General features: G+C 39.0%; 1 protein-coding gene across 2 annotated transcripts; it reads left to right on the forward strand.

Annotated features, from left to right (window-relative positions):
* The first annotated feature begins 12,763 nt into the window (after nucleotides 1-12,763).
* On the forward strand, nucleotides 12,764-27,806 carry LOC122560082 (peptidase inhibitor 15-like). 2 transcript variants are annotated; one of them, XM_043710302.1, is made up of 7 exons: nucleotides 12,764-12,853; nucleotides 13,048-13,354; nucleotides 16,892-17,010; nucleotides 18,782-18,914; nucleotides 20,705-20,820; nucleotides 21,977-22,141; nucleotides 26,288-27,806. In XM_043710302.1, the coding sequence occupies exons 2-6, from the start codon at nucleotides 13,082-13,084 to the stop codon at nucleotides 22,110-22,112; spliced, it is 777 nt and encodes a 258-aa protein (XP_043566237.1). In that variant the 5' UTR covers nucleotides 12,764-12,853; nucleotides 13,048-13,081; the 3' UTR covers nucleotides 22,113-22,141; nucleotides 26,288-27,806. The 2 variants fall into 2 exon arrangements, with proteins under 2 accessions (XP_043566237.1, XP_043566236.1); XM_043710301.1 differs by lacking the exon at nucleotides 26,288-27,806 and having other exon boundaries at nucleotides 21,977-25,211.
* Nucleotides 27,807-27,993: the final 187 nt, after the last annotated feature.

Consider the following 27,993-nt stretch of genomic DNA (forward strand, 5'->3'; position numbering starts at 1 on the left):
ACCTGGTGCTGTGAGGCAGCAGTGCTAACCACTGAGCCACCATGCCGCCCACACATTTGTAAGTCATTTGTGATCATCAGTACCAAATCTAAGACGTTTGTGTCAGGTATCCTGCTAGTTGCCATGATGTCTGTATATCCTTGAGAATTCTCATGTTCTTGCCACGTTTAGAGTCCAAATGGCTTATAACAATGGCTACTGGGTGATAGGAGGTACCATCTGTGACCATGGCTGATGATTTTATTAAGCATCCCTCTGACTGCGGCTGTGTGTAGATACAGTGCTTCCCATTCTTTGACCAGGGACATGGTGAAGCAGACAAGAATCCTCCTGATGATGAGATTCCTTTGCTTGGAATGGGCAGTGGGGTCCTTGCAGTCTGAATAAAACATACTCATACGTTGAATAGAATGTGCTGCAACCTGAGCAGGGAAAGTAGGGATGCAATGGAAGGTAATGAGCTGGGAAAGCATTAGCAGTTTCCTGAGGAAGAAGATGAGTGGTTTGCACAGGAGGAATGTGAACTTGTGCATGACATACTGCAACGGTGTCTGGTGCTATGAGACAGATAGGACTTAACTGATGCTGGGTTCAGTAGCTGAAGCTGAGTGCTGTGATCTCTCATTGGCTGTATAATTATTGGTGCTTAAGATTCTATCAGTTTGTTTCTGTCTGAGGGAAAATACAATTCAGTTTGTTTGATTTCCATTCAGTTTTGGTGTTGATGAATCAAAGTGAATTTTTGAAGTGATTGAAAGCTCTCCTGTATGTGATGCTCTCACAAAGGAACAATGATAAGATACAAGGCTACAATGAGCATTGGGGATAAAGTACTAGACACTTAGAGAGCTATGTAAGATGGGATGTGGCTAAGGGCAGGTGAACTATGTAGCCTTGTACTTAACCAGCAATTAGGATAGGAATGTGTGGTTGCATATGTAAGGAAGTGTCAGCTGTGAGAGGAATTGGTTAGTGACTGCCGTGCAAGTACATGGACTGCTGTCACTTAAACACTTGCATGCCTGATGTTTCAAGTTCACCAGGTATCCTGGCATATTTTGGCAGTAGTAAGCACTTCTGCCTACAGTGAGTGGAGAATCAGACCAACATCAGATGAGACAGGTGCAATGGTGGCATGATACTTATTAATGAGACGACTTTGCAATAATCACTTGAGAAAACTTACTTAGCCTCATGGAGGAAAAACCCTCCATGAAACTCAACGCAAATTATATTTAGCCAATTTCTGGTGAGTTTCAGCCCTCTGACAGGGTTTAGAGAGAAATGGGCCATGTGCTGGCAAATGGGATTAGATTAATTTGGGATATCTGGTCAACATGGATGAGTTGGACCAAAGAGTCTGTTTCCGTGCTGTACATCTCTATGATTCTATGACTCTGTGTGCAAGTTGTTCTGGTGCAAAATGCAATCATGTCTATGAACATGGTCCTTGTCTTTCTGAATCTCTTCCATGTGAGGTCAGACATTTGCCCTGCCAACTTTTACTCCTTTAACTTCAAACCCAAGGATTGCTGCTTCATTTCCAATGCTTAGAAAAATATACACATTTTGGGTGAACTTCAAAGTTACATTCTATAAAGGTACCAGACCATTGTTTATTTATCAATGGCGTAATTCTCTGAGTGTCCATTTAAACCCAACAAAAACTCCTTGCAGCATGTCATATGGCATATGACCTTACTCAGTCAAGAGTTTGAAGGTGGAATTTTGTGGTTGTCATGTGAACCATGAAGGTCATACAGGCTGACTTCACCTTAATTGTCTATTTACATTATGTTTTAAAGGTTCTCATTAGACAAAATACGTGTTTAATGAACTGGACATCCATCCATTACATTGTTCGTTTTAAAGCTGGTGGTAATTTATTGCTCTTGGCATGAAATACTTTTATTATTATCCCTTACATTTGCACCTCAAACTAATAACAATCTACCAGGATAGAAAAGTGAATGGGTGAGTAAGAGAGAGAGAAAGAGAGACAGAGAGGAGAGAGTGAGAAAGAGAGAGAGAGAAGTGTGAGGAGAGCGTGTGTTCAGTCTTCTTTCTTAGTATTTTGCACATAAGTATTGACACATCATTAACAAAAATATGTGTATTGACAGGACTGAAAAAAATACACAACTCCCTTGCCAAATCATAAAATTGTTATAACTCATTATAAAACTGTTTCACATGTAAAAGCGCACTAGTTTTATGAAATGCATTTCAAAACCTCACCGAGCAAGAAAATATTGGACAAAATATTTTATGAAGCTATCGCCCCTTTAAAACACTGAAAAACAAGTAAGAAATAGATACTCCCTCCCACATTCATGAGTAATATAGGAATATTTCAGGGATGCTACTATTAAGAGATCAAGTCAGAAATTTTATATCAAAAGATAAACATACTGCAGTGAAATGTTAACTTTCCATTTTACAAATGGATTAGGTATGAATTTCATTTCAACAAAAAAGTTCACTATTCTACTCCTTCAATGCGCAGTGCATAAGACCATCTGATTTTTCAACATCTCCTGTAGTTGTTTTGGCTGACACATATCTGATTCTTCTCTCTGCCAATAGACAGAACATACTTTAACATATGCTGTTGTCTGGGTAGAGTATTTTTCACTTGGCACAACATTCTATGCTTAGTGAAAGGGCGTTTGGAAATGCAATTAATGAAATGCAATTTGTGACATAACATCATACTTTCATAGCTACACTATGCTTATACGGGTCACTCTATGGTTTTACTGATGTGACATTTTAATATGTGCTGGGAATCTCCATTGTCTTTATACCCATAAAATATTACAAAATAAAAGCAGTTCCCGAATAGAAGAATGTGAATTCCTTTGCAGAAAGAATGAAATGCATTGCTTTATGATGTCTGGAGTTCCTTGGCTATGGATTCTGCATATACACTGTTCCTTAGGCTGCTTGCTCCTTGTGCACTGTAATGCTCTTTTATTTACATCTGTAGATAGCAAAAAGTCAAATCCAGCTCAGTTGTGTACTTTCTAACACTTCTGTTTTCACATGCTTATTTTAGACTGGTGTCTTCTCACTTCGTGATATCAAAGTCATGTGATCAGTTACATAATCAGGATTGACATGAACCTTATTATGATATATTTTCCAGCACCACTATAATCTAGAATCAAGGATCATAAGCAACTGAAAATTCCCACTGATGATGAATTCATTCAGGACTTGTGACCAGCTTTTGAATAAAGCAGGTTTCTAGAGCAACATAGCTTTTAAGGCTTGACCAAGATTCTGGAAACTCAATTTGTATTAGATGTAATTTAAGTTTAAAAATTCTTTAAACTTTTGCATGGCTAACACCAATGTTAAGTTAAAAAGTGCCAAAATATCCGTTGAAACTGAACAGCTTGACATATTAGTGTCATCAGTTTTAATATGAAATATCCGAATAACTGATTCAAAGATGTGGTTCATTTGTTGATACCACTAAGGATAAGAGTTAAGTAAAAGAGATGAGATGTACCAAGGATCATTTGATGATATTAAATTTAATTCAGAATTGCAATAATCCCTTAAATGCTGCTGGGATTAAGAAATTTCCTAAGAGTATAGAATTTATTAAAACACGTGTGTTGTTTCTCAACAGTAAATCAACACACCTGAAGATCAAGCCTGAGATATGTCTAGTCTATATTACTGCAACTCACTGGATTTCTTGAAGTAGGACAAATCATTTTCAAAGTTTTATGTAATTTGTGACATAATCAAATGCTGCATTAAAGTTGCTATAATTGCTATTAGATAAAGTATATTGTTGTTGCAATTTATGTTAACTATTTAAATTAATTTAAGCATTGCTATGATTTTATGTCCAAATAGCGTAGGAAAGGTTTTCTGTGAAATCGCAATGATATATTGCATGCTAGATAATTCAATCCACAATACAAACCGATAGAGTACATTTTTAAAATTATATTTTTATAAGTATATGCTTACAGCATTGAACTAATGTTGGACATTATAAAATGTATGGCAAGATGAAAAGTTGGAAATTAGAATAGGCTTGAGGAACTTATGTAAATGAGCAGGTTTTCTTGGTAAACTCTCAGTAATGAAATCTATGTAAATTACAATATCTACTTCACCATCTCATATGTTAAATAAACTAAAACTCAACATAAGACATCAAAGAATCAAGAATCGCTGTAAGCATTCAAATATACTCCACACTATGTCAGTAAATGTACACTGCTTCCATATTCAACTGAGTAGTAAATATAAAGGAGCATCCAAACTGCAATTTTAGAAATAGATTACATTGCAGAATATTTATGTTAGCAGTCAGTATACAATGTAAATTGATCTTTAATGAGCAACCTTGGAATTCATTTTAATCAGTCCTTTTAGGTTGTTGACCTGTTTTCTTAATTTTTGATGGGACTTGATTTCAAATTGCCATCTTTGGCAAGCAGTCTCAAGGAAGGTATGAACAATATATATTCAATATAATACCCACTATGTGGATATGGCAATGAAATCTCTTGTTATGTGGCTCCAGCTTTAATTCCAAAACAGGGTTGACAGATCTATCTAGTTGGACCGATGGTTGTGAGAATATTTTGAGTTTCAAGCAGCTGAAATGATGGCCAACCAATCAAAATCCGTTTGAAGAAATGAGCCTTGGCTCCGAAATCACCAGCATCGCTGTTGATGTGGACAGAATTAAGAAAACATGTTTAAAAATTAAAAGAAAAGAGAATAAGATAAACATAACACCAAATAACAGTATTGTGAGTAATATAACACAATGTAAAGTTGACCTTATGTTAAAGAACGAGAGCTAGGAAGACAGAAACTGCAAAGAAAAACCATAGGCCTCTGTGTCAACCTCTCAGTAGTAGGCAGCAGAATGGGTTCAGCAAACAAATGTGTGAACTGTGGTCCTGCCTTGCCTTTTAACAAGATCATCTTGATCTATCCCAATCCTTACCCCCTCTTTCATGCCAGCTCATCATACCCCTCAATTCATCAATGCTTCAGAAATCTGATTCCCTCCTCTTTAAATATTTCACATACTTTCAGTGATCTAGCTTCCACAATTGTCTGGAGTACATAATCCCAGATGTTTGCTACCCTCTGGGACAAGAATTTCCTTCCAATCTCAGTTTTAAATGAAAGTCCCACTCATTCTGTTCCCTAGTTTGATATTCCTCCATTAATGGAAACATCTTCTCAACATTTACCTTGTCAAGCCTCCTCAGAATCTTATTGCTTCAACAAGTTCACCCGTCATTCTTTTAAACTTTAATGAGGAAAGGTAAGTTACCATAGTCCCAGCGAATCATAGGGCTCCTCTTTTATTAGTGGTGGTTTAACCTGAGGGTCTCCATGTCTCAGGGAAAGGGAAATGCTGAGAAGGAGGGTTTGTCATGGTAACGTCAGCTAATGTGGGAATTGAACCTGCACTACAGGCATCACTCTGCATAACAAACCAATCCTCTGGGACTATGGTGACTTTAATGATTGAAGGTTAAGCTATTCCTGAGGAGTGAACTCATTCATTTCAGGAATCAGCCAGTGAACCTCCTTGGAAGAGACTTAAAGACCTCAACAGAAATACAGAATTTAGAACAGCGTAACTTTTCCTGAACTGTAATTTAATCAAATTTCAATTGTTAGGTTATGCTGAAGTCTACAGAGAAATTAATACTTTCTGTTCATAATCTGTAGAATGTCTATCAACTCTGTCATCCCTCCACACTGCAGGCACTCTGCCTCTATAACTGATGAAGGGCTTTTGCCCGAAACGTCGATTTTCCTGCTCCTCGGATGCTGCCTGAACTGCTGTGCTTTTCCAGCACCACGTTAATCTAGAATCTGGTTTCCAGCATCTGCAGCCCTTGTTTGTACCTACAATATAGTGAATAAATGGTCTGGTTTAGAAATTGTTTTCAATAATTTAAGATTGAGTTACTCACATGTTGTAGACCAACTGTGTATTTAAAAATGATTTTTCTTTTTGATAGGCCCATTTTCAGCTTTTATTCATCAAACTGGATCAGGAAACCACTCAAGTATGTCATGGATTTTTAAAATCTAGTTTTTAAGGAAATACCTTTTAAAATGCTTCTCAATTCTGCTTGTCTGTGGTAGGCTTCAGGTTCAGTGTTATGTTTGTGTATTTGAGTGCAAACTCAAGGAAATATGCTGTTAATTTTTTTTAATTTCAAAAATATACTTTATTCATAAAATATTTTGATGATCTGTACAATTGGTCATGCCTTACATACGTAAACATTCCATTTCTTTGCATACAGAGATCGAGTAATCATTCATATATATATATAGGTCTGTACATTTACTATCCATGTATTTAGCTAAGGCGTCAGCGGAGCCCATTGACTGCCTGGGCCCCCTGTTCTTTGGCAGGCAGACCTTACACGGTGGTCTTTCCCCACCGCGCCTTAGCGCAGCTGCCCCAAGCTTCAGCGCGTCCCTCAACATGTAGTCCCGGATCTTGGAATGAGCCAGTCCGCAACACTGAGTCAGGGTCAGCTCCTTCAGCTGGAAGATCAACAGGTTTCAGACAGACCAAAGAGCGTCTTTGACCGAGTTGATGATCCTCCAGGCACAGTTGATGTTCGTCTCGGTGTGCGTCCCAGGGAAATGGAGCTGCGCGGGGCGAACCCCGACAAACACCACTGCATTCCTCTCCAGACTTCCTTTGCGTAGGCACATTCCAGAAGGAGGTGTGTGCAGTGCGGCAGAGAGTCCGGGCGTGCATAAAGGATCTCACAGGCAGAGCCCTTCTCACCACCAGCCAAGCCATGTCTTGGTACTTGTTGGAAAATTTTGGCGATGAGGCATTCTGCCAAATGGCTTTGACAGTCTGCTCAGGGAACCGCTCGACAGGATCCACCCTCTCCTTTTCCCGAAGGGTCTCAAGGACATGTGTGCTGACCACTTCCTGATAGACTTGTGGTCAAAAGTGTTTCTCCTCATAAATTTCTCTACGAAGGACAGGTGATATGGAACAGTCCAACTACTTGGAGCATTCCGCAGCAGTGAGGCCAGGCCCATCCTTCGCAACACCGGGCGGGGACAGGTAGAACCTCAGTACGTAGTGACACTTTGCGTTTGCGTACCGGGGATCTCACACACAGCTTGATGCAGCCACACACAAAGGTGGCCAATATACTGTTAAAATTAATTGTGGGGAAAAAAGCATGCCCATGTGTCATTTTTGCACCAAAAGCAGAAACATCATCAAACACCTTACAATGCATTTGCACTGCAAGGTCAACGTTACTGTTTTCCTGCACTCTGGAAGCACATTCCACAAATTATGCCTAGGATATTAAAATCATTGACCAGAGAATTGTGAGCAATACAATTGTGAATTCAGCACAAGTATTGCTGTCTACAGTGAAACTCCATTGAAACACTTGTAAAACCTGATGGCATATGTTCACTGGTGATATAAAGCAGTATCCACTTTGCATGTGTTAAGACTTAACTGAGAAGAAAATGTCAAGAGTTGAGCCCCATTGTTCCAAATGCTATTAAAATTATGTAAACATCCAATTTAAACACCCTATTGACTGCTAGACAAGCCAAAATCAGTTGCATTATGTTTCAACGTAAACAGAAAAGTTTACTGGAAACATACTTATTCTTTAATAAATGAGAACAAAAAGGATTACTAATCTACTGTGGTGTGACTTAAACTAAACTACTTTAAAACAATTCACCTCATTCATGAATAAGACAGAAAAAAGACAAATGGTTTGACACAAGTCATTATGGGTGAAAAGTATAGACAGAGGAAAAAACAAAATTCCAAGGATCTAAGTAGCCACACAACTAGTATGGGTTAAGTTGTCTCTCACAGTTCTTCTGATTTTAGCAATAATGACACACTAACAACTGTAGAGTGATGGTTGGTTTCTATTTCAATGCATGATCAGATGGACCTCAGTCTTTTCTCATTTTAGAATGATTACTTTTAAGTTTCTTGTTTTCTCCCTCTCTTCTTATTTGCACAGAGAGAAGAAATAATAATGTATTCTGCTTGCTGGCTTCGTGGATAGTTTTGACTGTGTGCTCCCACCAGTCTATAACAAACTTCACCTGGATTAATCCAAGGTCAATTGTCAGGCAGTTTACTTTTAATTCAAAAACTCCTGGTGATGCTCTCACTTAATAATGTAATACTTCTACTTCTGCAAAAGCAACATTGTCTTGTATACCTACATTTGTGATTCAGTCAAACTTGCAAGCTGCAGAACTCTCCTGCAATACAGCAATGCCTGAAGTCCACTCCAGTTTATAGACCAAAATGGAAAAAAAAATCTTTCCTTACAATGGACAAAATCATAGAATTAGAAGAGAATCGTAGAATTACAGTGCACAAAGAGGACATTCAGCCCATTGAGTCCGCACCAACCCTCTGAAGGACTTCCCACCTATACTTAGTCCCTTACCCTATCCCTGTAATCCCACATTTACTTTTGTTGACATATTTAGCACATCCCTGGACATTACGGGACAATTTAGAATGGTCAATTTACCTAACCTGCACATCTTTGGACTGTGGGAGGAAAGCAAAACACCTGGAGAAAGCACACGGACAGTCACCCAAGGCTGGAATCAAACTCAGGGTCTTGGTTTGTGAAGCTGTGCTAACCATTCATGGAATGTCTGCATCATTGGCTGGGCTAGCATTAAATCCCTGACAAATTTCAGAATAGTGTTACAAAAGGCCTGGCTGTTGTTGAGGAAATTTTGCTCTTTTGCTAAGTTTTACAATATTTAGCGTGGGTTAGATCAGTGTCTTCTTCCAATTCGAGGCAGCATGGGAACAGAAATAGGCATCATTTCCACCTGTAATCAACCTGTCTTAAAGAAATCTAGGTTCAAAAATCACCAGTCTCTTCCACCTCAGAAACTGCTCACTTCCATTTTGGGCTGCTGAAGTTTTCATTTTCCTGGCAAGCACAGATATGTATTGAATTATCGAATACAACAAAAACAGGAAATTCATGAGGTGAGGAATGGATGTACATTTTGGAATTTGCATTTGATTTTCCTGCAATCAGACAACACACAGACATGACCTAGACCCAAGTTAGTGCCAGCAGCAGCAGAAGCAGGGATAGAATGAATGAGTGAACCTGGGGGTGAACAGCAAAAACAGCAGCAATAGGATAATTAACTGAGAAGCAGAGTCAGTCAGAGTGAACCTGGGGGTGAATCTAGAGCAGAGCTCTAGACGTGATGTCATGACTCAAAAAGTGGCATTGGCTTGACTGCTCAGGAACCAGGCTTTCAGACTGAGGGAGTAGTGTCCGGACAGTAGCTCATTACTGATAAGGCACAATATCATAGCTATACTGAGGGAAGACATCTTGGAGGGTTCATCCAGCAAGGCATTTTGGATGGAGCTCAGCCTTAGGAAGAGTGCAATCACTTTGACAAGCAACATGTCATAAAGAAACAGTTATGTGGACAATTTAAAACAATAGGGTTTTTTTGTGGTGGGTGATTTAAACTTCCCTTATGTTGACTGGGACTCAATTAGTGCCAAGGACTTTGGTGGGAGGGAGGTATTAGATGTGCCCAGGATGATATTTTGAAGCAATATGTAAACAGTTCAACTTGGGAAAGGGCCATACTAGGCCTGGTATTGGGGAATGAACCCAGTCAGATGATGGAAGTTTTAGTGGGGGAACATTTCACGAACAGTGATCATAACTCTGTAAGTTTTATGTTGCTTGTGGATAAGGTGAAGAATAATCCTCAGGTGAAGGTACTAAATTGGGGCAAGGCCAACTACCACAATAGTAGTCAGGAACTGGGGAATGTAGATTGGAGTGAGGGACAGTTGTTCACTTCTGTTTTGTGGGAATCTTTTAAAGGCCACTTGATTAACATTCAGGATCAGCATGTTCCTGTGAAAACGAAGGATAAAGATGACAAGATTTGGGACCATTGGATGACAAGAGAAATTGAGAGCTTAATCAAAAGATAAAGGAGGCATTTGCATGGTTTAGGGTACTAAATTGGGGCAAGGCCAACTACCACAATAGTAGTCAGGAACTGGGGAATGTAGATTGGAATGAGGGACAGTTGTTCACTTCTGTTTTGTGGGAATCTTTTAAAGGCCATTTGATTAACATTCAGGATCAGCATGTTCCTGTGAAAACGAAGGATAAAGATGACAAGATTCGGGACCATTGGATGACAAGAGAAATTGAGAGCTTAATCAAATGATAAAGGAGGCATTTGCATGGTTTAGGAAATTGAACACAGACAGAAAAGTACATAGATAGCAGAAAAGAACTCAAATAAAGGAATTAGGGGGGCTAAAGGGGGCCATAAAATAACTTTAGAAAATAGAATGAAGGAAAATCCCAAGGCGTTTTATATGAATATAAGAAGCAAGAGAGTAACGAGATAAATGGTGGGTCAGCTCAAGAACGAAGGAGGGATTTTATGCCTGGAGCTGAAGGAAATGGATGAGGTTCTTAATGAAAGATTTGCATTTGTATTCACAAAGAAGAAGGACATAGTGGATGGCGAGTCTGAGGAGGGGTATGTTGAAATTCTAGTGCGGGTCAATGCAAAAAAGGTGTTGGGTGTTTTCACAAACATTAAGGTAGACATGTCCCCAGGACCTGACGGGATCTAACCTAGAATGCTGAAGAAAGCAGGTGAAGAAATTACTGGGCCCTTGTACAAAACCATTGTGTCCCCTTTAGTTACAGGAGAGATCCCAGAGGACTGGGGAACAGCCAACAATGTTTCTTTGTTTCAGAAGGGCAATAATGACAATCTGGGAAATTATGGGCCAATGGGCCCTATGTCAATGCTAGAGAAATTATTGGAGAAAATCCTTAGGGATGAGTTTTACTCACATTGGGAAAATTATGGACTTATCAGCTTTGTGCGTGGAAGGTCATGTCTCACAAACCTGATTGAATTTTTTGAGGAAGTGACAAAGATGATTGATGAAGGCAGCGTGGACTTTAGTAAGGCCTGTGATGAGGTCCTCATGGTAGGCTGATATGGAAGGTGAAGTCACATGGGATCCATGATGTACAGAACGGGCATATTTACAGAAGACAGAGAGTAGTGGTGGAAGGATATTTTTCTGACTAGAGATCTGTGATCATGGTGTTCTGCAGTAGTCGCTACTGATACCCCTATGTATAAATGATGTGGAGGGGAATGTAGGTGGCCTGATTAGTGAGTTTGAAGATGACATAAAGACTCTGGGTGTTGTGGATAGTGAGGAGGATTGCCAGAGGATACAGCAGGATATAGATAGGCTGGAGGAATGGCATGTGGAGTTTAATCCAGATAAATGCAAGGTGATGGATTTTGGAAGATCTAATGTAGGAGGGAAGTTTATAGTAAATGACAGCATCCTTAGTAGCACCAACATACAGTGGGATCTAGGCCTACAGGTCCACAGTTCCCTGAAAGTAGCAACGCAAATGGATAAGGTAGTCAAGAAGACATATAGTATGCTTGTTTTCATCAATCATGATAAAGATTGGCAAGTCACTTACAGCTGTACAGAACCTTGGTTAGGCCACATTTGGAATATTGTGTACTGTTCTGGTCACCATATCACCAAAAGTATGTGGAGGTTTTGGGGAGAGCACAGGAACAGTTTACCAAAAGCTGGATTAGTGGTGTTTCCAGCATCTGCAGTCATTGTTTTTACCTAGTTTACCAAAAGCTGCCTAGCTCAGAGGATAATATCTATGAGGAGAAATTGGACAAGCTTGATTTGTTTTCATTTGAACATTGAAGGATTAGAGGCCACCTGATAGAGGTTTGCAAAATTTTGAGACACTTGGATATAATAGATAGTCAGAGCTTTTTTTCCAGTGGAGAAATATCAATTGCTCAGGTACGTAGGTTTAAGGTAAAAGGGGATACGTTTAAAGGAGATTTGAGAGGCAAGACTTTTACACAGAGGCTGGAAGCACTGTCACAGGAGGTGGTGGGGTGGATGCATTAGCAATGTTTAAGAGGCACCTTGACAGATATATAAATATGTAGAGAATAGAGGGATACAGATTACGTAGAATCAAAAGATTTTTAATTTAGAAAAGCTTCATGTGGTGGAACAGTCTTGGTGGGCCAAAGGGCCTGTTCCTATGCTCTTCTGTTCTTTGTTTTTTATTACACCAGTGCACATGACCAAGAGCATTTATCCAGTATACTGTACTACTAAAGGAACACTATCCTTTTTGTGTGACGGTTACCACTGGATGATGTAAAAGGTAAACAGATCAGTTCAAGGAATATGTTAGAAAGGAAACTACTCAAGTAAGATGCACAAATCCACATGATAACCTCCTAATGGCCGAATCCAACCACAATAAATATTACTTAGGCTCAGCTTACTTTATCTTTAGAAAATTGATATACATAAATATGCAATTGTTCTGAGTTCAGGTCCAATGTCACATTGAAATTAACTGTAGATTAAACCTAATCTCATCATGTTGGATAATAGCATATATCAGTAGGGGTAGCAGTTTTGTTTTATTCCTGATGTCTTCCATGTTATGCACTGTGAGTACTCAATGCATAAACGTTGAGTTGTAAGAAAGTGATGATGTGCTATGGATAGGAAACTCTAAATACTCCCATAGCCTATCACAGGTCTTCAAACACTTTGACGTTTCCCCGGGGAACTTTATACAGGTCCATGTGTCAGATCACAGCAGAAGTCTGCAGCAACTGACTGGATTCGACTTCCTTACCACATGTTGGACCTGGGAGTGTTTGTAAACGCCAGGCTTCAGCTTAGATCTTTGCTGTTTTTGGTTAACAGACTTAGGTATGTGACACTGAGTTGGTATGTCGATTAAATGTAGTTGAGATATTTCATTGCTAAAGCTAAATCAATCTTGCTTTCTTGATTTTGCAAAAAAAAGTAAATTGCTTGAATTTCAAATTTATCAAATAAGCACATCTTTAAACGAATGTTAAAGTTAATCTCAAAGATTTTTAAAATATTTGTATTTGATTCAGATATTAAACAGGAGGCCCAGGTTGGATATTCAGAATGAACCTTTTACACATCCGCCTGTGTTTGACCACTTTGCTGTTGTGGGTCATTCAGAAGTCTGGCGCATTTGTGCTGTCTAATGTCACCGATCTGACGGTGCACCCAACAGCCGAGGCCAACCCTGAAGGAAGAACGTTTCTATCGGCCCCCGGGGCTCCCCGCAGCAGACGCAAGCGGCAGATCTCCCCCAGAGACCGCAACGTGATTCTGGATTACCACAACAGGGTTCGGTCGCAGGTCTTCCCTCCTGCCGCTAACATGGAGTACATGGTGAGTGGCATTCTGAATCAATTTTGTTTCACTAATCGCTGCTCATGGAAGGAAATGGAGCTGAATGGGGTTGAGGTAACCCTGACTTGTTTGGTCTGTAGAGTGCTGTCACGGCAGAAACAGGTTCTGCTTTGACCCTGCACCTATACAACTTCACTGAGCCAGGTGTATTCACGCTCTCGACCTGTAGTTCCAAACCTCAGCTCTAAACTGGAATTGCGAAACCCTAATCTGGATTCACCGTTCAATCTGTCTCAGAGTTAAAAATCACTCAACACAGGGGTTTATTTGGAAGTACAAGCTTTCGGAGCGCTGCTCCTTCATCAGGTAGCTCGCTAGCTAGGCACAAGTACAGCTTGAATTTCCAAATAAACCTGATGGACTATAACCTTGTGTTGAGTGGTTTTTAAGTTTGTCCTCCCCAGTCCAACACCGTCATCTCCACACCATGATCTCTCGAACAGGGAAAAGAAGGCAGTCCCCTAACATTTCAATGGGACTTTTAAGTGCCCAGCTTTGGAAAGTTTGCAGACACACAATCAACTTAAATAGAAATGTTTAGACAGTAGGAATTTCCCATTGCCTAAATATTTTTCATATGGAATGTTGGAGAGAGACAATCCCAGGAGGGATGCGAACAGTGTAATTTGTGACTCAGATTCGCTGTCAATTTGGAGTCACTCTCAGGACATCTTTAAAAGGAAATGAAGACTCGCTTCAAAGCCTGTAGGTTTGGTCTCTGCAGATACCACAGAGGATGGAGGGAAGTATGCGTTCCAGCGCTGCTAGGCAGTTTATGTTGATACAGCAGTAACCCACGGCAGCTCTGAACACTCCCTGCGCCTTTTACTGTAGTCATGGAATCAACCATGGCCCAATGTTTAGAGGTTATACTGGCAAAGTCGACTTCCCCAACTCCTGATGCTACCTGGCTTGCTGTGTTCTCCCAGCCTCCTGCTTGTCCATTAATTTTTACTGTAGCCAACGAAAAGTTACACTGGCTTTTTCCAATGCATCTTTTTTTCATGAGCGTTTATATGGCAAGTTGCAGTAAGTGGGGGCTGGAAACTGCGCTCCTGGAACCTGCATGAACAGAACAAATAAGTTTGGCACCTCCTTAACAACCAAACTGAAGATTTGTTATTGAATAGCACTAAGTCTGAAGAATGAAATGTAAGGAAAAATAGTTTTTCTCAGACCAAACCAGACCGTGAAAGGTGAAGATTAAAAGCAATAAAAATGTTTAAAAATTGCATTTTATTTATATCACTGATAAGAAAGGTTGAAAGAATAAAATTTCACACTGATGCTTTCAAAACAACTTCAGACTTTATTATTGCTTATTTAAATTAACATGAGTATTAGTTGTCAATCCATAACCACCTTTCAAGATAAAGCAACAATCAGAAACTGATCTTATTATAGTACAAATTATTATGAAATTCAACATCAATATATCCTAATGTGTGAACCATCTTCTGTACATTACTAAGATTAAAAGAATTTCTACATGATTTACCGATGCTAAATTTGATTTAATTTAATTTATTGTCCCATGTATCTTGTTACAAAATACAGTGAAAAGTGTTGTATGGTGTCGCCACTCATTGGCGCTATCTTAAAACAGAAAAATAAACTAAACTATAGAATATTAGACAGAAAAATTAAGAAATAAAGGAAGTGTCCAACTTTACAGTCCTTCTTGTTAAGTGCTCAGTCATGGACCATGCACCTTGTGGTCTAAGCACAAGTCCCCTTGGCTGCGTCACTGCTGCTGGAACGAAAGTTGCCACTCATTGGTGCCACCTCGCCTCCACGACACTCTTGCCATGATGAGTCCTTGCTAGACTTTGCCAATGCATATTCCACCGATACCACCAGGTACCGCACTGGCCCAAACATGACTCCATCACCACCATGAGTCCACTTAAAGCCCAGCTCAATGATGCAGCTGCTGCTGATGCTACCAGATGTCATACTGGGCCCAAACCCATCTCCGCTGTCACCTCCTTGAAACTGTGCTAGACTCAGATGCCACCAGAAATCCAAACTCACCTCCGCAGAAGCAGCCATGAGTCAGTGCCTCTGGGCCCTCTCACCAACGCTGCCACCATGCCCTTCACTGAGGAGGTAAACAAAAAAAAGAAGAGAAAAGGGAATGAAAGCAGAGAGAAACTAAAGAAAAGAAACAAAAAGAAAAGCAGATGGAATGGATGAGCCCTGGGCTCAGATGCACTACTCCATCACCACCTTACCAGAAAGTAAATAAATATGACTATCATGATCGCTTCTGTTCTGAATAAATGTTTTGGCAAAATATCATCATTCATGGTTAAAATAATATTTGCTTTCTAGCAGCCTGAATTTTTAAAAATCACTTAAAATTACATTGTCATCTGGAGATCTGGAAAGAAGATTGGGAGTTCATAAATAAAACAAAAAGAGCAATTAAACATATCCAATATGAATTAATTCTTTTCAGGTTTTTATTATTCAATCTTTTTGAACAATTTCTTACATGTGGTTTAGGTCACATCTTCAAAATTCTTTTAAAGTTTATTGGGTGAAAGTGAGAATTGGTAATGGCTGCCAGAACTTCTAGCAGTTCAAAGAAGTACATTCAATCTTTATAGAAGTGGCACATTTCTAACAGCCAGGAATGATAGTTGCAAAATCAAACAGACCTGTGTATGCTCATCCATTTGTCAGATCACTCATGCCACTGATAACTTCTTTCAGTTAGTCAATGGTTTCCATAGGTACAACCTGAAGGCTAACACTGTGAGAGGTAATTGCCACAGTCTAATGGTAGTTTGTTTTTGTTATCGTCTTTGCTGGCTATATTTTTGGAGTTTGCTTTGGAAAATCTCATGACACCTCTCATTGCTATGGTATTCTGAGGGACAAGCTGAGAAACAGTAGTAACCAAAAATAGAAATTGTTGGAAAAGCTTGGCAGGTTTGGGCTTCTGTGGAGTGAAGTGACCTGAAACATTAACTCTGTTTTCTCTCCACTGATGCTGCCAGACCTGCTGAGCTTTTCCAGCAATTTCAGTTTTTGATTCTGATTTCTGACATCTGCAGTTTTTTCAGTTTTTATTGAGAAACAGTGGTATTAGGTTGGTCAACTCTAACCATCACCATTTCACAGGCCATAGGTCAAATCAGTGCGCTGGATGGTTTCACGACAGCCATTGCAGCTTAAAAACCCTAAGAAACAATATCATACAATGATATCAGATGGACCTCAATGCAATTTTATCTCACCAGCCCAAGTTGGAAATTGCAATAGCTTGCTCACCTGTTGAAGACAGTGGAGAGGAGCATAAGGAGGAAGAGTACTTCTCAAGTCCCTACAGGGGAAGCTTAGGAATCTTAAATCATGGATTCTTCTTCTCAATCCTGAGCTCCTTAAAACAATTTAGAATATCAAGTACATATATACTGCATTAATCTGGAGTTCTTTAGATCAGGCAGGATATATTCTGAATTCAGTATATTAAGTGAAATTTATCATTTCAATTTCCTTCTTTCACAGCTCTGGGATGACAGACTGGCAAAATCTGCTGAGGCATGGGCAGCACATTGTATATGGGATCATGGGCCACCAAGCTTGATGAGATATGTTGGTCAAAATATGTCTATTCAATCAGGCAGGTGAGTAAAGGAGGACCATTCCATAATTAAGGCCAAGTGAATGGTTTGTGGTCTGCAGAAAGCTAGCAGTTACAGGCTGGTCATCTGTGTTACAGCCTGTCTGATTTTTCTGGGATGGATAGAGACGCTAAGATGTGTCATGGCTGGAGTTGTTAGTTTTCTGAGTGTGAGATGTCTCACATAATATGTTGTGATCAACTAAAACTTTTAGATGCAATTAAATACTTCTTTAAGTTAATTATTTTTAAGTTAACTCAGCTAAAGTTCTTTATACCATAATACACTTCGCCAACTTCTCACTCAAATGACCATTCTTTATCTGTGAACATGATTAGGTGAGTGTCATGGGGTAGGTGTGTGTTCTCTTAGTCAGGAAGATAGAAATGAATCCTCCATTACCCACTCCCACCATTCCCACCCATCCTGTCTTTGCCTTTTATCTGGATCCTGCAATTCGGGATTTGCAACCTCTGTGATTGCATTGTTGCCAGTTGCTACTGCTTCTATAGCTGAGCACCTCAAGTGCTGTGAAGGTCTGATCATGCCCACTTAAATGCCCAAAGTGCGCTTGACTCTGTTGGACCTTCACCCGTTGAATTAGCAAGGCTCCCCAACAATTCCCTCACTAGTGGACAAGATGCCCATTGGTCTGACAGAATCCTAACTGATGTTGAGATTTTATTCCTTGCTCCCAGTTTTCCAGCGTTTATTTCTGATTATTTGTTATGATTAAGGATAAAGAGGGTTCAGGAGAAATTGACTCCTGTTTCAGTTTACACCCAGTGTGGATTTCAGAGGAGTCCAGATGGCAGAAATTACCCAGATCAACTTCTTCAAAGCAGTTGTAAGTAAGTAAAATGTCACTAGGGCTGGAAAAGCATAGCAGGTCAGGCAGGTCCTCAGATGCTGCCTGACCTGCTGTGTTTTTCCAGCACCACACTCTTGACTCTGATCTCCAGCATCTGCCGTGCTCACTTTCTCCAAAATGTCACTAGGCTCTTGAGAAATATGAAATATTATATGCACAGATTATATTCACTGAATTTAAAATAGTTTAAAAAGAAACCGCAGTAAGTGATGTAAATAGTAGCAAAATGACTTGTTCTTTTCAAAATCTTTGTTCAAATGTTTGAAAGAGAGTTTACCTTTCCACAGTAATTTCATATAGAAAGGGCACTTTTCAGATTCAAAAGTGATTGCCTTGGACCCATTTAAACATTTGTGTAGTGAAAATTATGATCTGATTAGGATACCCCTTGTCCCACAGGATAACTGTTGTACTCTATTTCTGAGTCATATTAGCAAGGTGAGCAAATAGATGTCGATCTATTTATAAGACTGATGATAATGCCAACCTTATAGCACATGAAGCTATATAAATACCAAAGTGTATATTCACCGTTGAAGGTATGCTTGCAGCAGATAATAGTGGAGAATCCTGTAGTGACTTTCTCAACCAACACATGCACTGTTTCATCTCAGGAGAGACTTTGAGTGCAGAATTAATGTGAAAGGAATTTTTAAGCATAAGCTTGCCCAAGAGCCTGAAAAGCCAATATATTCCTGTTGCTTTCTTCACTGCATTGTCTCAACCAGATGACCAGCCAGAGGGATGTTCTCCTATAGTACAAATTGTTGTGATTATTTGGAACTTGGCATTCTTGTGATTGTCCTGATAAGTATAAGGTGACAAGTTTCAGAATTTTTTTTTTCTTTTCAGCTATGCTCAGGTATCATATCAGAAAATAATATTGTTTTGTTTTTTTCCCAGCTATCGGTCTATTTTAGACCTTGTAAGATCTTGGTATGATGAAGTACGCTATTATTCCTTTCCTTATCCAAGAGAATGCAATCTAAGATGCCCCAATAAATGCAGTGGAGCAGTTTGCTCCCATTATACGCAGGTACTAAACTAATAATTTATTTAAATAAAAGACACTAATGATTTTGCAGTGAATTACAGCATTTAGTGTTACAATGGGAAATGGATCATGGAAACCATTAGTGAGTCAATAAGTTAATATAGATATTTAACTCTGGTATCAAACAGCTACAGTTGTTTTCAATGTGCTGAAAAGTTAAAAAATAAATATCAATTACTGGAAATGTTTGGCAGGACAAAGAGGTAAAGCAGTTTTCATCTCTTTCCAGCTGTTTGAAAGGAAGGTTTTGCTGGATTTTCAGCCCACAAACTGATGAGAGGCAGCATTCCAAATGTATCTTTCACCTCTGCTTCATTCAATCATATTAAGGACCTAATTTATCTTACTGTTCCTAGCTCTGGTGAACGTTCTACATTGGAAACATTAACCTCTTTTTTGTCTCCACAGACGTTGACTAAGATAGGTAGATGGACAGGTAGTTTTGAGGCAGGGAAGCTGCAGAAGGATTTAAACAGGTTAGGAGAGTGGGCAAAAGAGTGGCAGATGGAATACAAGACAGAAAAGAGTGAGGTCATGCACTTTGGTAGGAAGAATAGAGGGATGGACTATTTTCTAAATGAGGAGAAAATTCAGAAATCTGAAGTGCAAAGGGACTTGGGAGTTCTAGTCCAGGATTCTCTTAAGATAAACTTGCAGTTTGAGTCGGTAGTTAGGAACGCAAATAAAATGTTGGCATTTATTTCGAGAAAGCTAGAATATAAAGGCAGGGATATACTTCTGAGGCTTTATAAAGCTCTTGTCAGATGACATTTAGAGTATTGTGTGCGATGTTTGGACCCATACCTCAGGAAGGATATATTGGCCCTGGAGCAGGTCCGGAAGAGGTTCATGAGAATGACCCAGGAATGAAAGACTTTACACATGAGGAATTATTGAGGACTCTGGGTCTGTACTTTATGGAGTTTAGAAGGATAAGTGGGAATCAAATTGGAGCTGACAGAATACTCAATGGCCTGGACAGAGTGGACGTTGGGAAGATATTTCCATTGATTGGAGGGACTAGGACCTGAATGCCCAGCCTTTAAGTGAAGGGAAAGCCCTTTAGAAGAGTGATAGGGAGAAACGTCTTCAGCCTGAGAGTGGTGAATCTGTGGAACTCATTGTCACAGAAGGCTGTGGAGGCCAGGTCATTGTGTATATTTCAGGAGGTGGATAGTTTCTTGATTGTCAAGGGGATCAAGGGTTATAGAGAGAAAGTGAGAAAGTGGAATTGAGAATCTTATCAGCCATGATTGATTGTAAGAGTAGACTCAATGGCCTGAATGCCTAACTTCTGCTCCTATATCTTAGTATCTTAGTCTTATGAATGCCTGCTGCATATTTCTAGAATTCACTGTTATGGATATATCAAACTGTTACAGTAAAATTCTGTTTCATTGCTTTCAGTGGCATTCTTCATGACACTTGAAAATCCTTTCATATTTTTGTAAGATATGCGATCCTTGCATCTGAAATCTACCACCTTATCTCTTCTAATGAAATATAAATGGTGCTGTAAGTATTGAGGAATGTCACCAGTCTAATCAGCTTGGGCTAACCTTTCAAAAAGAAGAATGAGATGTTTGATCAGGCAATAATTACAAGCAATGCATTTTATATTTCTGCAACAGAATCTTTAAATTTGTTTTATTAATGAAATATATGTATTTTTAATCTCTCCTGCTTGAAGTGTTAATGATGTACCTTGGTTACTGAGCTCAGTACAGAGATTTTAAACTTATTTTAATTAAGGATTATCCCTTACTTTTCAGATGGTCTGGGCAACATCAAACAGAATAGGATGTGCTGTCCACACCTGCAATAACATGAAAGTCTGGGGTTCTTTTTGGCCCCACACCACCTTCTTAGTGTGCAACTATTCAATAAAGTACGTGAAAGTTTTAATTTCGACTATCTCCATTATATGCATATGCTTGAATGTCTTATTACAGCAAAAGTAAACTTAACACAAGTTAATTTGACATGTTTTCCCTGCTTAAATCAAAATTTTAAAAAATGAACAGTAACATCATGCAAAATATGTGTCTTTATTGGTAAAGTTTTGAGTTTGCAGCCAATGCTTATGTCAATAGCCATCACAGAATTTCAATATTTCTTAGGGCCATTACATAACACTAATATCATACAATGAAAAATATATTACATTTAAAATTGATCCAGGTCCAGGTGGGTGGCACGGTGGCACAGTGGTTAGCACTGCTGCCTCACAGCGCCAGAGACCCGGGTTCAATTCCTGACTTAGGCCACTGACTGTGTGGAGTTTGCACATTCTCCCTGTGTCTGCGTGGGTTTCCTCCAGGTGCTCTGGTTTCCTCCCACAGTTCAAACACGTGCACGTCAGGTGAATCGGCCATACTAAATTGCCCGTAGTGTTAGGTAAAGGGGTAAATGTATGGGAATGGGGGGGTTACGCTTCAGCAGGTCGGTGTGGACTTGTTGGGCCGAAGGGCCTGTTTCCACACTGTAAGTAATCTAATCTAATCTCAAGGTCACTAAACTAAATTATACTGATGTAGAGATTTACTGTTTTACATTATCTGACCTTCTGCGAGGTGTCATTTGTGCTACATTAAAATGAAATGGTAAAGTATAAAAGGTGAAAATGAACTGTTGAATCTTTGCTACTCAGGAACTTATAAAAAATGATTTAATAGTTACATGGCTTCTTACATGACTCTTAAGAAGTCAACATGTCACAGTTGCACACCATGGACACTAGCAGCTCAGATTTACATTAGCACATCCAGGATCCTTGGAAAAACCCCATGGACAAGCATAGAACGACGAACAGTATGTTTCCATGTTTCACTGTGCATGTATAGATTTGAGAAATTGCTGTCAACTTCAGAATAATAAATCAGATGAACGCTAATGGTTTCACTGGTATTACTACTGCAAAACTGAGTCATCGTCCTATTAGAAGGAATGGTGCATGGAAGTAAGCATTGAACCCTGTAAAGTTTATAACATTGTAAAAAACAAACATATTAACATGATTCATGTGTTATATTTTTCTAATACAGGGGAAACTGGATTGGAGAAGCTCCATATAAAACAGGGAAACCATGTTCAGCTTGCCCACCCAGCTATGGAGGCTCCTGTAGTAACAATCTCTGTGTTCCAGGAGTCATGTCAAATAGGTTGTTCCCATTCAAGTAATTTATCTTCTGTACATTGTTTTGACAGTGGTAAGAGATTAATGAGTGTCTGGTTTCCTACTTACAGCTAATATATAAACTAACTAATTCAATGAAAATGATAATCGGAAAAAAACCTCGAACTATTGCTTCAAAAAGTACAGTGGGACATGCTTATTCAAAATAGAAATGTGACTCTTCAAAGATAATGTATTTTCCAATGAACAAGATCATTACCTCTGACAAATCAGGAATGATTTTCAGACTTTTGGAAAGATGGTTTTGATTGTACAAGTTTATTTCAAAAGAAACACATCGTAAATCCGAATCGTTTCTATGTTCCCGTATCCCAGGCAACCAGCAACAGTGGCAATGACTATTATATGTCAGTCAGTTCCAAAGTAAGCAATAAGTTCTTGATGGCGTAGTTAACAGAAGACTGTTAAGTATATTTACAATTATGTGTGTGTTGAAACATGAGTTGAAATTTTTGCCTCCCCATGAATGAGGTAGTCACTCAACTCTTTCCTGCATACAAATGTATAATTTGTTCAGTTACAGTGTGCAGGAGAGTGATTTGTGGGGAGAAATCTCCAACTACATAAAATATTGTATTGCAGTCTTTAAAATTTCAGTACGTATAACTTAGTAGAATATGTTAAATTTCATAGAATATATCAAATTCAAGCTAATCCTTCAGCTACACTTAATGTGAACTTACTTAAATGCAAGTCTCGAAAAAACAACACAGTGAAAAGTGCAAAATCAAGATTGCCCTCTGTTGGACAAATCACAACACTGATGATATCTCAAGATGATTGTAGCTGTACTGTAGGATGAAATTGAACCTTGACTAAGAAACTTCATATTTTACTTGCCATTTTTTTATCGAAGGTATTCATAGCCTCCCAGTTGAGTAGAAAACCAATAATTAAAATATATTTCTCCAAATAAAAACATCAGCATTGGAAATGGAAACATGCTATCTATTGCATGCAGTTTCAGTAGTACTGTAACTGGACAACTGGACTAAGATTAAATATTAAGTGCATTTCAAGACGTGCAACTTAGACCTTTGTACAGCTGCTACATGTATCAATTGGACCCTGTCCTTTACAACCAAATAAAGCACACTTAAATTATAATAAATTTAAAGATTCACTGTCACCACGAATGTTTGACTTCACAATTATAAATTATTCGTGAGATCAAGTAGTGGAACTAGGTATACTCGCTTGATACTGTATGTTAAAACAGTGAGCTGGAATCTCCCTCAGTCAGCTATGCACCACTTGGTTTCAAAGTGGAAAATAGAGGCCTTAGAGTATTATTTTCCTCGTTGATGTATACATTATAATGACACAACAAAATAATTTAGGGTGAGATAGATTAATTAGTTGTAGCTAGGTCAATAGAATCATTTTTTTATCCACTGCTTATCCGTAATTTTTAACTGGGCACAGTGGCAAATTAAGGTGTCCCTTAAAAATATCTTCTACCTCAGAGACTTATGCTCAGTAGAGTTTAAAGTCAGCTTGAGAGTTTGTCAGAAGTTTCTACTATATAATGAATCTGTATGAACCCTCCAGCAACCCTGCCCCCATTTATGTTTAAGTACATTGTGCTGTGGAGTCTATCATATCCTTAATTGCCACTATTCAGGAAGGTCTATTGTGTAAATGAGAAGCTCTTGACAAAGAAAACAGACATTGCAAATTCTGGAAGATGAAACACAAACAAAAAAGCTAAAAAGAAGCACACGTTGGGTGATGTTTTCATCCCCCAACCCCATGCCAACTTTGGAGATGGGGACAGCATTTAATTGAGTGGGATGGCAATGGGTAGAGAGCACTGACACTGTCCTGCCTCCACTCAGGTTAAGTCCATGGTGGAAGGGCTAATGGATACTTTTCCTGCCCTACCAGCAACTGAGGCATGTAAATGAGAAAGTACAGTTCACTGAAGGGCCTCCTCCAGCTCCCACCAATTTTAAGCCAGTGAGGAACTCAATAAGTAGACTCACGTGAGTTGCTTGAGGTCTCTTAGGGGAGTCCCTAATTTATAGACAGTCTCTGATGAGGGGATCCAGACATGGGAAAGAAGTGCCTGTTAAAAGCTACCCCCTCTCATTCCTACTGATCCCCTACACCCCTCTTCTTTATGAATCCCACCCAGCAAAACCTTACCTATCCAGTTACCTTGGTTGCTTTGCGATTCTGGCTCTGCTGTGGATATATTTTCCATAACAACGTGCCACTTATCTGTAGCACTGCTGAGTAAAATGAAATGCTGGGCTCAAATTAGCTGGCAGCTTATGGTGGCAGGGTTTCCCATCTCCTGAGCTCATGATCCTGTGGAAGGTTCACCTTTAGCTGGTTGATTGCCTGTGTGACAGACCTTATCCAAAGAAGGCAACCTGAGTGATCTGCCAACTCTTCATCAGATGACTGAGAATCCTATTGCTTCCATAAGATTCTCCCCAAGGAGGTCTACCAGCATCTGCAAGGAAATCCGAGAATGTCATATTTCTAATGTGGACCCTTCATTAGAAATGGAGACTGGGAGATACAATCCTACTGAGTTTCAAACAGGCTTAGCGGACTGATTGACTTACTCTAGCTCCTGTTTTCTTAGGATCTTTTGATATAAATAAAACACTCAAAGGAATTGAACAAAGTAAAACTGAGGAGGCAGTGGAAGGAAGAAGTGCAATGCGTTTTGACCCCTGCTCTATTCAATTCTACTATAAGGTTCATTTCCTACCTGCTTTCAGCTCTACTGTAAGGTTTGTACCTCCATCAGTAACCTAACAATACTCTTTACAAATATTCCAGCTATTTCAGTTTTATTTAATGTTCGTCTTCTGTGCCACCTAGTGGTAATAGATCTTGCTTACAGGCAGATTAGAACAGTATGTTTGGCATTTTTGGAAGCAAAGGATTTGCGCTTTTGCTTATTTACACAAAAGTGGCATCTTACTTTAGGTCTGCACACTGCGTACACAGTAGTATCAATCAGACAAATCTCCTTATAGTGATAGCAGAATCCAATAAAAATAATCGTGTAGATTAGATTACTTACAGTGTGGAAAAAGGCCCTTCGGCCCAACAAGTCCACACCGACCCTCCGAAGAGCAACCGACCCAGACCCATTCCCCTACATTTACCCCTTCACCTAACACTACGGGCAATCTAGCATGGCCAATTTACCTAACCTGCACATTTTTGGACTGTAGGAGGAAACCGGAGCACCTGGAGGAAACCCATGCAGACACAGGGAAAATGTGCAAACTCCACACAGACAGTTGCCTGAGGCGGGAATTGAACCTGGGTCTTTGGCGCTGTGAGGCAGCAGTGCTAACCACTGCACCACCGTGCCGCCTCAAAATAAATATAAAAAGACATTTAAAAATTGAGAACTTAACCGATAAGATTCAAACAGGTCATGACAATTTGTCAGGACTGTCTTGATAACTCAGTAAGTGAATCCACTCAATGGTGGGAACTTAAGCTTTACTCCCTTGGCTTTTTAAGCAATTTAGCCAATTTCAGCTGGAGCAACCATGTGTCAAAAGTCACAACAGTATGCTTGGACTGGAAAATATTGACTTAGGCTTCTGGTGATCAATGATATTTAGTGCTGCAAATAGCAAATGGTTGTGAACAATTGCTGGGAATGCGTAGATTAGGAGTATTTGTCAAAAGCTCCCAAATGGTTGAATTACCTTTATGTGCTCACATTACAGCGGTGGTTATATTCAAGTAGCCATTCATTGGTTATAAAGCATTTTGAAATGTCCAGAAGTGAAAGACAATGTATGAGTGCATAGATTAAAATAGTGCTGGAAAAGCAGAGCAGGTCAGGCAGCATCCGAGGAACAGGAAAATCGACGTTTCTGGCAAAGGCCCTTCATTCCCGATGAAGGGCTTTTTGCCCAAAATGTCGATTTTCCTGCTCCTCGGATGCTACCTGATCTGCTGTGCTTTTCCAGCACCATTCTAAACTAGACTCTGATTTCCAGCGTCGGCAATCCTCACTTTTGCCTAATGTATAAGTGTATGTCTTTTTATTTCTTTAAACATAGACTGTTTAGCCACACATGAAGAATAATAAAAGGGAGAGTGATAACAGCTGAAAGTTAGAGAAAATTTGTCCTTCTTTTATCTTTTATGCTCGAATGAAATCAAATCTACCAAGAAAAAAAGTGATCTTCGTGGGTAATTGTGGATTATATTGATAAAGATGAGAAGCTGCCCAACAAGAAGGCCAGAGAAATAATGGTGGAAATTGCTCTGGATTATTGTATACTTCTTCACTGCTTAAGATTAATCTAGATTTGGAAGAAGATAGATACGTTCTTAGCCTCTCTTTTGAATATTGTGCATGACCAGTTTTCATCATAAAAACAAAGGCAAGTGAAATAATCAAACGGAAGCATAGCAGTGTTGATTAGTGCCTGTCCAATTTTCCATTGGAATGAATGGAAGTAGGTGTTAGATTGGGTGGGATTGCATGGAAACAAGTTTCAGGGATAAATACAGTTGTGGATTGTGATATTCAGGTAGTACATTGATGTGACTGTAATCATTTCAATATGGATTTGGGCAATTGCAACTCCCATCAACACTGCCAAAGTAGCACATTAAATACAGCAGCAACATTGATGAATTTAACATTACTGTAAATAAAGAATTGTAGTGTCAAAGTTACATCAACTGATATTCAATTACTTGGTCTATCTAATTAAATAAATTTTATACTAGTCAGTTTTTATAGTAACCACCGTTCATTTGACAGTTTTACAGATGGAAATCTATAAATATCTATGCATTGAAAATCAGATATATTAGTCATTATTGGATTATACATTGGTCAGCACTGGCAATCTTTTAGTCTTTATATTTAAAACGACTACTAAAATTGTTTTGACTATTGGCCCATGTCAGATAATTAAATTTAAAATAGTTCATTCAAAACTTAATTATGCATGAATAGCTTCAATACTTTCAATCTGTTTACATGTGAGAAAAGCGAATCAAATAACTTTACAATAATCTTTCAGTGGACTTATGCTGGCGAAAATTTCAACATTTGTATTTGTGTTGACAGTGGACCATAATATATCATGTAAAACAATGCCTGTTTAGACAAATAAATGTATAGTTACATGTTCTGTGTAATTAAAAACATTCTGCTTAAGAACTGTAGATATTGGTTTCAAGTTAGCAGGCTGTAGTCATGGATTGCTGCATAGATAGTGAATTGCTTCATAATATGAATGTGCTCAATGAAATGTGGACAGCTTTTTGGTGAAATGTGTGTAGCAATCTAGCAACTGTTTGTTATAAATCGTACATAGTTATTTTTATATCTGTATAGCTCCTTATATTACTGGCATTATCAAACCTGGCAACTCTTTTTTAATTAAGTTGCAATTACTGGCCAGGCTAACGTTTATTGCCCATCTCTAACTGCTCTAGACAAGATATAAGGAGTGTTGTGGTCCATGCAACTCAGGTGGAGGAGGTACATCCACAGTGCTGTTTATTTCCTTTTTAAAAATTTTGTACTGTTTTGACATAACTGAATGGCTTGCTGGGCCATTTCAGCAGACATTTAAGAGAAAACCTCATTGTCATGAGATGGAGTCACATGTAGGTCAGAACAGGTAAAGATGGCAGATTTCCTTCTAAAGGACTAAATCCAGTGAACCAAATGGGCTTTTACAACAATTGACAATGGTTTCATGGTCAACATAACTTTCAATTTTAGCTTTTTTTTGTATTTAAATTCTGTCAGTTGTTTTGATTGGATTGAAACATGTCCTCAGAGTGTTATCCTGGACTTCTGACATTTCTGTGTCACTGCTTTCCCCTAGATTGTTTCAAATAAATCTAATGAGT

Source organism: Chiloscyllium plagiosum, chromosome 20 (genome assembly GCF_004010195.1).
Source record: "Chiloscyllium plagiosum isolate BGI_BamShark_2017 chromosome 20, ASM401019v2, whole genome shotgun sequence".
NCBI classification, from domain to species: domain Eukaryota; kingdom Metazoa; phylum Chordata; class Chondrichthyes; order Orectolobiformes; family Hemiscylliidae; genus Chiloscyllium; species Chiloscyllium plagiosum.

Coding starts and splice junctions, on each gene's coding strand:
- LOC122560082 (XM_043710302.1), top strand. CDS start 13,082: ATGAACCTTTTACACATCCGCCTGTGTTTGACCACTTTGCTGTTGTGG. Junction 13,355..16,891: donor CCGCTAACATGGAGTACATG/GTGAGTGGCATT, acceptor CTTCTTTCACAG/CTCTGGGATGACAGACTGGC. Junction 18,915..20,704: donor TTTGCTCCCATTATACGCAG/GTACTAAACTAA, acceptor CTTACTTTTCAG/ATGGTCTGGGCAACATCAAA.